General features: G+C 32.5%; 1 protein-coding gene and 1 non-coding gene across 24 annotated transcripts in view; one reads left to right on the top strand and one right to left on the bottom strand.

The window, feature by feature from the left end:
- Positions 1–14270, bottom strand: part of ADGRL2 (adhesion G protein-coupled receptor L2) — a 262905-nt gene that overhangs the window by 24453 nt on the left and 224182 nt on the right. For all 23 annotated transcript variants that reach the window (XM_033114137.1, XM_033114136.1, XM_033114139.1 and 20 more), the window contains 6 exons: positions 12650–12833; positions 4079–4204; positions 3608–3813; positions 2350–2523; positions 1189–1398; positions 24–244 (listed from right to left, as the gene is read on the bottom strand). In XM_033114137.1, the coding sequence (XP_032970028.1) occupies positions 24–244; positions 1189–1398; positions 2350–2523; positions 3608–3813; positions 4079–4204; positions 12650–12833 (1121 nt within the window). The remainder of the gene's footprint in view (positions 1–23; positions 245–1188; positions 1399–2349; positions 2524–3607; positions 3814–4078; positions 4205–12649; positions 12834–14270) is intronic.
- Positions 10722–10826, top strand: LOC117027844 (U6 spliceosomal RNA). The gene has a single exon (XR_004423974.1). It is a non-coding gene; the product is annotated as a U6 spliceosomal RNA (small nuclear RNA).

The raw sequence follows: 14270 nt of genomic DNA, 5'->3' as shown, positions 1-14270 counted from the left end.
TCAGGTCGCTTGCAATTACTTACACTTTTTCTGTTCCATAGCTCTTATAGTCAATAGCAGCTGAAACTCCAACCACTGTGGCAGGAAACAAGTAACCAGCAACATAGTAATATTTCTTTCTTGAATATTCACTTTCAAAAACTTCAACTAGCATCAGATAGAGCTGCACACCTTCTAAGCACATCCAAGCAAAAGCAGCCAAAAAGAAAAAGTGTAGAAGTCCTGCAAATATTGAGCATGCAATCTATAAAGGAAAAGAATAAAAAAAAAAAAAAAAAAACACAAAAGAAAATGCATGAATATAAACAGCCCGCTCCAAAATTATAAAATAGTCCCTGACAGGGCTCACTGCTGCCTTTAAAATACATCATTATTTAGAATAAAGTACTGCTTCTTTAAAATTATTCATAAATGGAAATGAATTATAAACACTGCCAAATTTGAAGAGTTTAATGGTTATAGAGGATACTGCCAGGTATGCTAGAAATTTCATCGCTAAAAGACATTACTGTTTTTAGAGAAATTTTGTGCAAGTAAGAAAACATATCTTGATTTCTCTTTTAGAATTAGCCACTATGAAATCTGAATATTCTACTTGTAGATGATCTGTTTACGTCTTTAGAACACTTGTTTCCAAACATATTATTTCTATTTTTTTCTGTAACAGAATGTTTTAAATTTGCTTTAATGACAAATACCCCAGGCTCTAATTACCTAACATGATTTTCCTGTCCTATGGGAAGCTTTCTTAAAATTCACCCCAGCGCAGATGAACACAGGATGAACAATTAGCTAATTATCAAGTTCTATTTCTAAAATTGAGACCTCATGATGAATAAACTACTTAGAATATGAAGAAATGATCACTGGTCAGAATGACTATGTGAGCGAAATGAAAATTGTAAAAATAGGATCTTTTCATTTCAGTATCCCCAGCATTCTTCTATGCAAATTAGGTGTCTTAATAACAACCCAGAAAAATAGAACTGTACCTTAATTCAAGAAATCAATTAACTCATAATAATTTTACTTAATGATCGGGCTTTTATTACAAACTATCCTTCAATAATTGCCATGTCAATTATATTAAGTTACAAGGTCAAATATTAATATCAGCATATGAGTGGATTCACACTTGTTATAATAATTTTCAGAGATACAAAGTCAATAAACTAAAGGGGTACTTACCATGTATTTTGTCTTATCAATGCCTATGAGAAAAATAAATTCAGCAATGAAAAGGTTGATACAAAGGTTCTTGTGAATAGTATTACGGTCACTCTGTAGACCACGGAAAAAGCAGAAGGTGAAGATGCAAATAGCCAGGCAAACAAGGGAAATGACAATCCCCACCCAGGTGATGACTGTAAGTAGTAATTCGTGAACTCCATCTTTGTACTGAAAATAAAAACATATGAGGAATGTCAATATTCCTGCATTACATATACCTAAAGGTAAGGTAGCATTTACATGTGGTAGTTCATCTTTTACTAATACTAAACTCTCTGAATATTTATGTGTTCAAATGGGGCACAATACTAAAAAGATATTTTGATTATACAACAGAGTTCAATATTATTTTATCAACTTTTATATCCAAAGAACAATGTATGAAAAGTGGAAGATTTTACCTAGAAAAGAATGCAAGAGCCCAATTATTTCAAAATAGTGATTGAAATAATTACCTACATAAACAGAGAAAATATATAGTAGGATAAAGAATACTTAGTTATGATTAAAAATAATTGGCATTTTAATGATTTTCCAGGCTAACACATAAGTCAAATTTTAAGTTTTAAATTTCTCCTTGGGTTTTTGTATTATATTTATATAAGAGTCAAGTACATAACAGATTTGAGAGTTCGTGTTTTAGTTCTTAAAATATTTTTCTCTTCTAGCTATCATTTTCTTAATTATCACAAAAAAGAATACTAAGAAGCATTCCAGAAGTCATTCTGACATTTCAAAATCTGCAGTTTTGCAAAATGGTAAGGAAACAAAATAACAGTTGTTATGAGATTCAAACATGCAAGACTTGGAGGGCAGGATAAACATCAGAGCCCTTTCTCTTTAGCATGACCTATTGCTGTTCAATCCCTGACCGACTCTGCCAAACATGCCCAAAGGAGAAAAACTTAGGAGTCTCTAAAGCACATGGTTTGGAGAAGTAACAATCAACATAGTACCAAGGCTTACTAAAATATATGGTCAGTGTAGAAACAATTAGAAATCCACATTACTTTGTTTGCTTTTTAGTTACGATAAGCACCCAAAGAAGGGTCTATTACACAAGCTGTTTTGAATCTCTGAGGTTTTTCTCTGCTACTAATTATAAGTGCAAATACTTACTGCAATTTCCCTGTGGGCCATGAGAATTGCAAAATTGGTTAGGTGGCTGCATGCACATGTTGTACGAGTTTTATTAGTGTCAACCAGCTTGCAGCCCTGGGTAGACCAATATCCCATCATAGTTCTCTCTGAGTAGTTCCAGAAGGAGCAGTTTGCATTGAAATAATTGTCAGGCTGGGAAATAAAATGACAAGATAAAATTAGGATTTTACACTCTAAGATGGCAATAGCAATTGTTTAATATGTGGAAAAAGGTAATTTAGATTAAACTTTGCATGTTTCGGACTATAAAGTTTTTCATCAGCAAAATTGTAGACTATGTTATACAAGGCAGATATCTGACTTAAAGGGGTTTTATAGTCCGAAACACTCTAAAGTGTACTTCAAATTACCAAAGACCCATTTTACACAATTACAATTTCCATCTTATGATTTTACATACTGATGGTACATTAGAATCATTTTTCTTTTCTGACAAAATTAGAGCCATGAATTTGTTCTGAGAAAATTCTATAAGGACCAAGTATATTAAAATCCATTTTCCATTTTGGGCTCGTTTTTCGTTCCAACTGACACGTTAGCAACGTCAAAGTTCTTAAAGTTCTTAAAGAGTGAATCAACCACAACAGATACAAGAAGAGAACAGCCACACAGATTTATTTTTCTTTGCCAATTCTAGAGATCCACTTAGCTATCTGTGGGAACTTATTCACTCTACTTATAAAAACAGCCAAAATTCTTCAGACAATATTTCAACACAGTGTCATTTTTTAACTACTAACTTGCATTGTAAGGCACAACAGAAGAATCACATCTAGATGTTTAAAAATACAGTCCTTGTATTTGTGTCAAATATGATCAGTAAAACAAAACAAAAAAATAATCTGCCACACTAAAAAGGTACGGAGTCCTATCAGTTAATAATACTCAGCTATCCTGCTACCTAAGGTAAAAGTTACTTTTCATTCTAAAACAAATTACAGTCGTTTACATTTTCCTGTTGATTACTGTATTAGCTTTCATTAAGAATACACTTAAGTTCTAATAATCACTGAACCTCATTTAATTTTATGTTCACAGACTTAAACAAACTTGTGACTCTGACCTGGTCTAACATTTGAAATTCTAATGGAAAGGGCCTTTCTCTCCTCTCTGCCATTTCTCCATGCCGGTCTCCCTATCCCCAGAAAGTTACTTTTGCTTTTTGTCCTCAATGGTTTTATAACCTTCCACTACTTCATTAACATACATAACTTACATCAATGTGTGGCAGGGTAAAAAGCACAGGATCTGTCAAGTATACTCGGCTGGATTCTTTATTGATTGAAACTGAAATGACATGGGAATTCACTGCAATGGTGCTATTACGACCAATAAAGTCAGCTCCCAGTTTTATGGTTGCATTTTCTGTGCTAAGGAACTGTCCCAGACTCCGGTAAATGATGAACACCAACTTTGCAAGCCCTAGGAAAGTAAAAATAGTCATATGATTTTACAGGAAATACACATGAATAAAAAAGATACATTACAATAAGAAAATGAAAAAAAAAACTGTCCTGATGGACTCTTTATTTCGATTAAGTTTAGGGAAACAGCAAAGCATTATTTTAAATCTGCTTTTAAATGTTAAGCTGTATTAGTTATATTAGGAGTGAAATACTCTGCATTTTAGAACAGGTTTAACTGAACAAAAAAACCCGTCAATTTTTAAAAGACTATTCCATCTTACCGTTCCTGCTGTTCTGTTTGACAGTATTTGCAGAGAGTTGGATTGAGCTGCCTGCTCCTTTGATGCCCAGAGGAAATTTAAAGTCTTGGACCTGCCCTTCTGTACTGAGTACTGCGACTTCAAGAACTGGATGAAGCAAAGGATAAAGGAGGCAGAATAAAAGGGAATTCTTTAAACTACAAAGAGGCAAATGATAATTGCATGGAAACCACTGTTACTTTTTATCTCCTTACAAACTTTATTGTTAAGAGTTCAACAAAATCATGAACAAACAACTCATTACTCTAAGAAATCTTGAGACTTGACTACTCTAAAAAATTTCATATAATCATTGCACCATTTTCTTCATAGATTTTTTATCTTTTGTCATGAACTAATTCCAGACTTTTAGCCTATGAATACGAACAGTGTATGAATTCATAGTTAAACAACTTTCAAAGTTTCATTTAAATCATTAAACAAAGTATTTAAAAATGATTTTTCTGGCTCTATGTCAAATAACTTTTCAATGCCCAATACCTGTCAATGGTAAAACTCATTATAAAGTATAAATGTGAATACCTTTATTGCATATATACATCTATTTCTATGTATATGAGTATGATACATTTTAGTATGTAAGATTATACAGGTCAGTTTTGCAGTAATAGATTTTCTCTAATTTATGCAAGTAGCAAGACCAGCACAACATACTCATGAGAAAATGTCATGGCATTATATTACAACTTCCCATCAATTCTCACTAGTAACCATCAATCTTCACATCTGTAAGTTAGGTAAAATAAGCTCCATGTGACAAATCTGGCCTGCCACCTGTTTTTGTAAATAAAGTTTTATTAGAACACAACATGCTTCCTCATTTACATATGGTCTTATGGCTGCTTTGGTGCTACAATGCCAGTTAAATATTTGTAACTTAGAGCACATGGCCTGGAATGCCTAACGTGTATACTATTTGGGCTTTTTAGTAAAAGTTAGTCAACCAAGAGTAACACATACTGTTAATAATTTAATCAATATAGTCCATATATTTTTTCTATATTTCAACCTCTCTAATGGTATATATTCTTGCGTAGCTATTTCTATCCTTACACGTGTGTCTGTGTACACACACACACACACACACACACACGATGAATTTGTTCACTTCTTCTCTTTTGACAAAAATTACAGAGTAAGTCTTGGATGCCAGTTTACTTTTTATCTTTCATAACTTTGTTTTGTAAAACATATATAAATTTAGTCGTGAATATGAAATAACACTGGAAGATTTCTATAAGCTATCAGACCACATGTCAAGAACCTGAAATACAAGTTTATAATGAGAGTCATATAACTCCAAGAGTTCTATAAGCTGCAGAAGCTGGCTGAGATACTTATTTTATTGAGTTGCTTAGAAAGATTAAGCAGGTGGGTAGATAAATTATTTCCTCTCCTTATATCAGATTCCATGTGTGTGTGGGTAGGGGGTGAAAGGGAAAAGAAGAGTGACAAAAATATACATCTAATCGTATATACCTTTCTCTTCCTTACACTGAAAGGGACTCTCAATTATTAATTATTCTTAAATGTGAGAGAAGACAGGGCGAAAGAAATCCTTTGAGTTTCATGAAATGTTCCAAATATAGATATACATGCACAAAGAGTTAATTTGAATCAACAAATATTTACTTCTAAGAGTTTAAAAATCACGTCCATAATAAAAACAAAATTAACAATTTGTTGGAATTTTTTTAAAAAGGATCATTAACACAGATGATAGTAGAGAATAATGAACTTAATACCAATAAATATAAATACATATTACATATTTTTATATTTAAGTATAAGAACACTCAAAAGGGAAAACTAACTAGAAACATAAAAGTGACTAAAATAAATTAAAAACCCAAAAGTTCATGACCATTAAAGAAAATAAACTAATAGTTAAATATACACACGTAAAAGTATTTAATAAATTATACACCTTTATAACATCCTGAACAAATTGAGTTTAACTCAAAAAGGCATATAGAAATTAATGCATTAGAAAACACATTAATCAAATTCACCATATTAAGAAAATAAAAACATTAACAGAAAAAACTGAACAATTTCAATATCTATTCAATGTATAAGGAATTTTTATAAAATAATAGGAACAAAAAGAAAATTCCTTGCTCAGATCAAGTTTCTGTTATCAGATAAAGGTTATCTTTCTAAACCTACAGCAAACAATGGTTACAAGAACTCTAGAAACATTCCTTTTAAAGTTAGGAGGATCCTTATCACAGGTATTTATTTAGCATTGTACTAAAAGGCCTAACTAATGCAGTAACTCAAGAAAAATAAAAGGTATAAAGACTGGAAGGAAAATGCAAACTTATATTATTTACAGAACATATAATTAACTACATAGCAGTCTTGCGGGAGGCTCTAACTATCATCAGAAGTTAAAAAAAAAAATTAGCAAGGTTGCGATCAGCAACAACAAACAATTAGAATATGTAATTTTAAAACAGATGCTATTTACAATAAAAAATAGTGTAAGTTAACCTAGGAATAAACCTAATAAAAGAAAAGTGTAAGATATTAATGGGAAAAATACAGAACTTTATTAGAAGACCTAAAAACAAATGGAGGATTATATTATGGTGTTATTTGGGAGAACTCAACAAGTAAATCTGTGACACCACTTTTAAAAATCAATCTATGAACTCAGTCGAATTCTAATAAAAAAATTCCAACAAGATTTTTTTCGGTGTGCATAATCTGACAAGCTGATTATTAAAATTACATGGGGAAGACATGCCCAAAGCAGCAAGGCAATTCCTTAAGGAACAGGGTTGAAAGAACTCACCAAATATCAATAATACCGAAACAAAACAAAAGCAACAACAAAGAACACACACTCCTAACATGTATAGAAACTTGATATATGACAGAGATATCATTACAAACCACTAGGGAAAGGAATGGATTATGCACAACTGATTATTCATATGGAAAACAAAATCAAATTAGTTCCCTCCCTCCTATCATAAACAAATTAAATTTCAGGTGTATTAAAGACATAAGTGTAAAATGACAAAGTTTTATCATTCCTAAAGAAAATAAAGATCTTTCTAACTGCAAAGTAGAGAAAATTTACTTGAGTAGGAAACCAAAAAGGAAAATATTTCTTAAATAAAATAGCAAAAATGAAAAGCACCAACCCTAAAAGAATAGACTGATAAATTTCACTTCATTATTCTGTAAAACAAATGTTACCCTGAACAAAGTGAAAAAGAGAAGGCATAAATAAATATTGCAATTATATAATCCTCAAAGAAAGTGTCCAGAATGCATTATTTACAGAAAAACAGGAAAACAGAAAAAAGATGTGGACAACAAAAACAGGAAAGAATACTAACATAGCTAAGAAATGCATTATGTAGTCAAAGAACTACAAATTAAAATAATGTTATCAATTCAAACCCATTAAAATGACGAAGTTTATGTCAACAATAAAAAGTTAGCAAAGAGAGTGATAAGAAATAATGGTATTATAGGTGAGAAGGTAAATTGGTAAAACGATATCAGAAAGCAATTTGGCAGTAATTAGTAAAGTTGAAGATGGACGTGTTCTATTACTCAAAAATTCTAAGTATGTGTGTGCATGTGTACCTAAAGACACATATGTATGAGCAGGAAGACATAAAAAAATCTTCACTGTAGTTTCCCTTATAGTATCAGCAAAAAAGCTTAAGCCACTCAAGTACCACTGGTACAGTTAAATAATTGTGGAGTATTCTTAAATAGATCAGATGATTGAGCTAGAGACGTATGTAATCAACATGTATACATATGAAAATTATAATGGTACAGAAAAATTATACAATTGCATCTATAGTGTGAAATCATTAATGTTAAAAATATTGTAAAAAAAATAGTTAAATATACATGACCTGTAGAGCAAAATAAAAAGAAAAATAGCTTACTAATGCTAACAAATAAATTAAGGATGATGGTTACTGCCTTTTCTTGACCTGATGAGGAAGGAGGACACCCAGGGGCTTACACATTATCTAGAAACTACTTCTTTCCCCCGAAATCTGAAGGAAATATGGTGAAATACTAAGATGTGGCAGCCGGGTGACTGGAACACAGATGTTTAGGATACTCTCTATTTCTGTATACTTGAAATAATGTATGCCTTGTTCAATAGATTTCCTGAAAAGTGAATACACTTCATTCATAGAAGAACCACCCAGAATCTCACTCACAGCCAATTCTGTACATAGAATTTTAATATATTTCTCTGTCCTTCTACTTTTCAAATTCATCGTGGAGTATCTGCTGCAATGAGAAGAAGGAAGAAGGAAAGTAAGAGAGCATACAGGGAAAACTATGACTTCTGCCAGAAGATGCACATTCGGGGCTCCATCAGCCTGAGTCCCATGGGGAAGACTGAAGGTGACAGGGAGCAAGGCCAAAGCCAAGCCTCAGTGGTAATGAGGCATAAAGAAGTATAAACCTTTGCTGTGAGCTGCTGTGAATGTAGGGGGGTTGTTACTGCAATATAACTAAACCTAAATTGATGGATACAATCATGCTGGCTGCTAAGCCTACTGGGAAAATAAATGATAGGGAATTTTATAATGGATGGGTGAGGCTGGTAATACCTAAACCACCTAATCAATCATAAGATCACAAAGAAAAACAACCAAACCTTATGCGTATGTGCCTCTTGAATATGATATAATAGAAAGTTCTTGGGAGACTGGGGACCTTAAACCTGACCTGATCAAGCCTCTAGATCTAATTGTTAGTATATATCAGTCATGGTAAAATGGTATCATGGGGATGAAATAAGCCAAATCTAGAATGTGGGGAATTCTACAGCACAAATTATCCACTTGATTTCTTCAACAAGAATGAAAAATTTATGTTTTTTTTTTTTTAAATAAAGATGAAGGAAGAAATGACTTTTAATTAAGTGACTCGAGCAATGTATCAATCAAACGTATGATACAGACTTGTTTGTATCTTGGTTAAAAAAATTAACAAATTTACAAAAATCAAGTAAATTTAAACACATTTTTGTTATTTTTTTGAACTATTTTTGTCAAATTGTTAAACTGTGATAATTATATTGTAGGTTTTTTAAAAATACGGGATACATATTCAAGTACTTACAGTCATAATATGTTAGGATTTGTTTTAAATAATCCAATGGCGAGAAGAATAAGTTAAACGGGATTAGCTAGATGTTAAAGCTGGGTAATGAAGATTTTTTATCAAAAATAAAAACCTCTGTTCCTCTCAAGATCATTAAGAAATTTTTTTAAAAAGTTACATGTTGAGGGAAAACATTCACAGTACATATACCCGACAAAAGATTTACATTGGGAATATATAAAGAATCTTTATAATTTATTAATAAAAAGACAAATGACCCAATAAAAATGGGCAAAAGATATGAACAGACACTTCCCAGAAAGATAAATGAATGACCAATAAGCACTTGAGAAGCTGAACAGTTACCAACAAAATGTAACTTAACAATCATATAAATGCAAAAGAAAACACAAATGAAATGTCACTAGAAACCACTAGGCTAAAATCAAAAAGACATTTGAGAAGACAATCCTAAATGTTGGTGAGAAGGTGGAGCAACTGGAACTCTCACTGCTGTCAGGAGTATAAAACGCTACAACCACTTGGGAAAACAGCAGCTTTAATAACCATCAAAAAGTGGAAACAACCTAAATGTCTAACCAGTGAGTAATATACAAGAAGTGGAGTGTCCTTATTATGGAGTACTACTCAACAATAAAAAGGATTGAACTACTGATGCTTGCACCAACATGAATGAATCTCAGAAACATTATTCGATGTAAAGGAGCAAGATCAAAAAATAGTATATATTGTATGATTCCATTCAACTGAAGGTCTAGAAAAGCAAAACTAAACTATCGTGACAGAAAACAGATCTGTGGTTGCCTGGGGCTGGGGGTATGAGGAAACTGACTACAAGAGTATGAAGAACGCTTTTGAGGTGATAGAAATGTTGACCATGCTGTTGGCTATATGGGTGCACGTTTGTGAAAGCTCATCAAACTGTACACTTAAAACAGCTGTTCTTATTGAATGTAAATTATACCTCAAAGCTGATTTTTAAAAGCTATAACCACATATAATTATATCATTTTTATGAGGTCATGCATAAGGGTAAACCATACAATAAAGTTAAATTAAGGATTCAAGGAGAAATCCCTAAGCAGAAAAATCAAATTGTCTTCATAACCAAAGTCACTATGTAATCACATCCTAAATTTAGATAACAGCATCAAGAGAGTGAGGACATAAGAGGATAATGGCTCATTTTAGTCCTCCTGTCTAAAAAGAGAACAAGTCCTAGGAAAATGTTGAATGTTTTCCTAATACTAAATCATATGTAATGTTTGTCACAAAATTGTTTCTATCTCAGAGACAAAAAGACATTATTATACTAGAATAACTAAAACAACTTTCATAGTGATAATTCTTGGGTAATCAATACATGCTTATGGTAAGTTCAGGGCTATTATTTTTGAGAAGTCAGTAAAATGCGTACTACATTCTACAAGAAACTCTTTTCTTTTTTTAATTAAAAATGAAAAATATGAAGAATAATCCTTCAGTGATCACTTTGGCAACACATATATTAAAATCGGAACGATACAAAGATTAGCATGGCCCCTGAGCAATGACGGCACACAAATTCATAGCCAAATAGGAATGGGGTGGGGGACTGGCTGAAAAAGGTGAAGAGAGGAAGAAGTATTATGTATATATAATAACCTGGTGGGTATTAGACTTATCAGGAGGAATTACTTTGTAAGTTATATAAATGTCTAACCACTATGCTGTACACTTAAAACTAATCTAAGCGAATACTGAATGTCAGCTGTTCTTGAAAATAAATCGATTTAAAAAAAAGGATAATCCCTTAGAACTCTGAAAAAACACAGGTATTGAGAAAACCATATTCCTGGACATTTACATTTTCAGACTACATCTCAAACTGGAATAAAAATATTTCGGACATGTAACAATAGTGTGTTCTGCATTATGTGAGGCTGATGGGAGCACAGACTGTCAACCGAGACGGTCAAATTTCCTTGTACTGTTGGAGGGAGCATCAGAGGGAAATTTTAGGTTTTTTGTGTTTTGCTGTGGCTGTTGTTTTTATTATTTCGAAAATAGCATTTAGAAGATTTAGAATACAAACTGAGGTTGTAACGCACCACTTCAAATAACACTTTCTGTAACTCATCCTCTAAAATGATTAAGTCTATACTCCTTTATTCTTACAGGTACATCACTGGAAACATTTGAGAAGACTTGTTTAATATGTATCTTAGGAGTTTTATTAGACTAGTAAATAAATAAACCTCAAAAATAATAAGCTTAGGACCAAAGGGAAGCTTTAACAGTATCATTTTCCTTTTGACTGGTCTGCCAGATCGTGGCAGGCCAAATTATTTTGACTCTAATTTGAAGTTTAATGAGACATTTATCATTCTAAAACCTCATAATAAAAGCATATGATTTTAATAATATTTCTTTCTTTCTAAAATTTTAGTGATTTAAAATAAACTCAAGTTTTTGAATTAAAATCCAAGTATCATAATCTGATTAATGTCTATTTCTTCATCTATGCCTTCATTTTCTACAATTATTAGTATAAAGTTCCATGATTTAGGCAGGCACAATTAGGCTAGGTAAGATATGGCATCCCACACAGCAAGACCTCATTCAGTATCTGCAGCTCCAAAGTACCCTTTTGGTGAAAAAGGAGTCAGTGATCCCTCCTGGTGTTTTTACATTTCTGCTTGGGAAACTTTTACTTTACTAAGGTATACTAGAGAACTTCACCTGAGCTCCACCTCACCGAATAACCAACTCTAAATCAGTCAAGCCTAATTAATTTTACTGTACTCACTGTACTTCTTTTAAATATCATCACAAGTTAATTTCTAGCTCTTGTTGCCAGCATTTCCATTCTAAATTATGCTTCAAAACTATTTGCAGCTATTTTGCAATCTATGAAGCACGGATATTCTGCATTATGGAAGATGTAGTTCACTGACCACATTTTCACCTGAAGGCAGTCATGTTTAATAAAAATATTTGGCTCAAATTCTGTTTGCCTAAAATATCTGACTGGGAGAAAACATTCCAGAAAGTAATTTAAATTCATTAGGAACATATTATATCAAATGGAAAAGCAGTTGCCACAGTTCCATAGCCAGCACTTTTATGACTTAAGCAATCCATATTCAGGCATTTAAGTAGTCTAACACATTTTTCCTTTAATGATTTCTCAGCTGGAAAAAAAAAAAACACATACGAAACCAACTTTTAAAAGATAATAGGATAAATGTTTGGCTTTTGCATTAATTTTATGAAGTGTAATCAACAACATCTCTTGTTAACTAATAGACAAAAATAATTTGACAAAAAAGAAGTTTGGCACTGGGAAAAAACAAATTCAGAACGGAAACATCATTTTCTTAAACATCTATCTTCTAAATCAAAATGAAACCTGACAACAGATTCACTTACCAATATTTTCTGTGGGCATCGAGACCCTGGTTGGTTCTACCAGATTGTCAGCCAGGACAAAAGCTCCTTCTTCCAATGTATCGAGTAACATTGTTGCAGTATGTGCTTGTTCAGAAGAATTCATGTGCTTCCAGGATTCCAAAGCTTCAGGTCTCAGGAGGTTGTCTACTGTGTCGACAATTGCCTGCATCCATTAGAAAACTATCATTAGTTTGACTGCCTCTAGTACCAAGGTGATTTTCAATCACAGACTAGTGACAATTGGAATATTTATCTGTCATGATAATTTACTCTTATCTCAAGATGGAAGGACACCTGGACAACATATATCTGGTCAACTTGTAACATCTGACCATTTCAAAATAAGACTAACTGAAGATTAGTAGACTACCACTTGATTTTAAAGAATAAGTGTAAAAAGATGGCTTGTTTCTGTTTATCTAATCATCTCAGCTGTTGACAAGAAATACAACCAGCATCAGCTCTTAACCTGAGGTATTACTCCTACTTAAAATCTCAAGACCTAAGTATTCTAAATAGAAAACACTGATGTCTCTGGACATATTTATGCTTGAAAACATTGCTTTTTGGAACTTAAACTAAAATAACAACCAAAATTGTGCCTTAAAACATTATCTATTAATTACCATTGGGAAAGAACCAAAATGATTTCAAAGTTTATAAATGATCTGTGAACATTTTCACTCTACCAATTCCCTGTCCAACTAAAAAACACTTGAAAATACCTTAATTCATCATCAATGATTTGTTTTTAAATGAATCAAGAGAACAGTCAAAATATTTAAAGCCTATACTAATAATTTAATGAAAACAGAAAGGCAGAATGGTCTTCACAAACATCCAAGTTGTAAATATTCACATATGTAGGTTTAGTTTATTATTATGCAAAAACATTAAATAAAAATATAACCCAGTTAGTTAAGCAATTAAAGTCAGGCTTTTGTACTGATACTTACTGTAGCTGTACACTGACCGTGGCTTAGATAGCTGAAATCACTAAGTTTGTTTGCTCTATCCATTTACCTAGTCACAATGTGTCTTTAAGCACATAAATATGTTGTTTTGATCTATTGGTAATCACAGAGGCAAAAAGAACATACGTTGTACAAAGAACAACAACAAAAATTGCTAGTTTGAGGTACTATATTACAATGAGCAGGGGGAAAAGTTGTTTGAGCTACTGTCAGAGTAAGATTAATTAGCTTAATCCATCTTAATATCCTCATCTGTCTGCCTCGCGAGCCACCACGACCTTCCTGGCAGGTGAAGAAACTTTCAAGTGGCGTTACAGGTTTTTTTCTTTCTCTAATGGGAGATAGAATAGTCAAAATGCTCACACTGATACTGCTGCAGCCATTAACTAAAGTGGAATAGAAATTGGTCTGCTGAGGCCAGATTCATTAGTCACCAAAAAATACAGTCTGGAGCCTCTAATCTAAGTTACAAATGAATCCTCTGTCAGAAAGCGGGAACCTGCTTCATTTGCATAGTGTAAGTCAGCTTCTGATTTGTTATTTAAGAAGTTTTATTAGTCTTATCTGAACAGAGCAGATCATCTGTGACATACTGAAAATGACACTGGCCAGAAATTAAGGTCATG

This window comes from Rhinolophus ferrumequinum, chromosome 9, assembly GCF_004115265.2.
Source record: "Rhinolophus ferrumequinum isolate MPI-CBG mRhiFer1 chromosome 9, mRhiFer1_v1.p, whole genome shotgun sequence".
NCBI lineage: Eukaryota > Metazoa > Chordata > Mammalia > Chiroptera > Rhinolophidae > Rhinolophus > Rhinolophus ferrumequinum.
The sequence above is the reverse complement of the archived record's forward strand: the minus strand, read 5'-3'. Positions and strand labels throughout refer to the sequence as shown.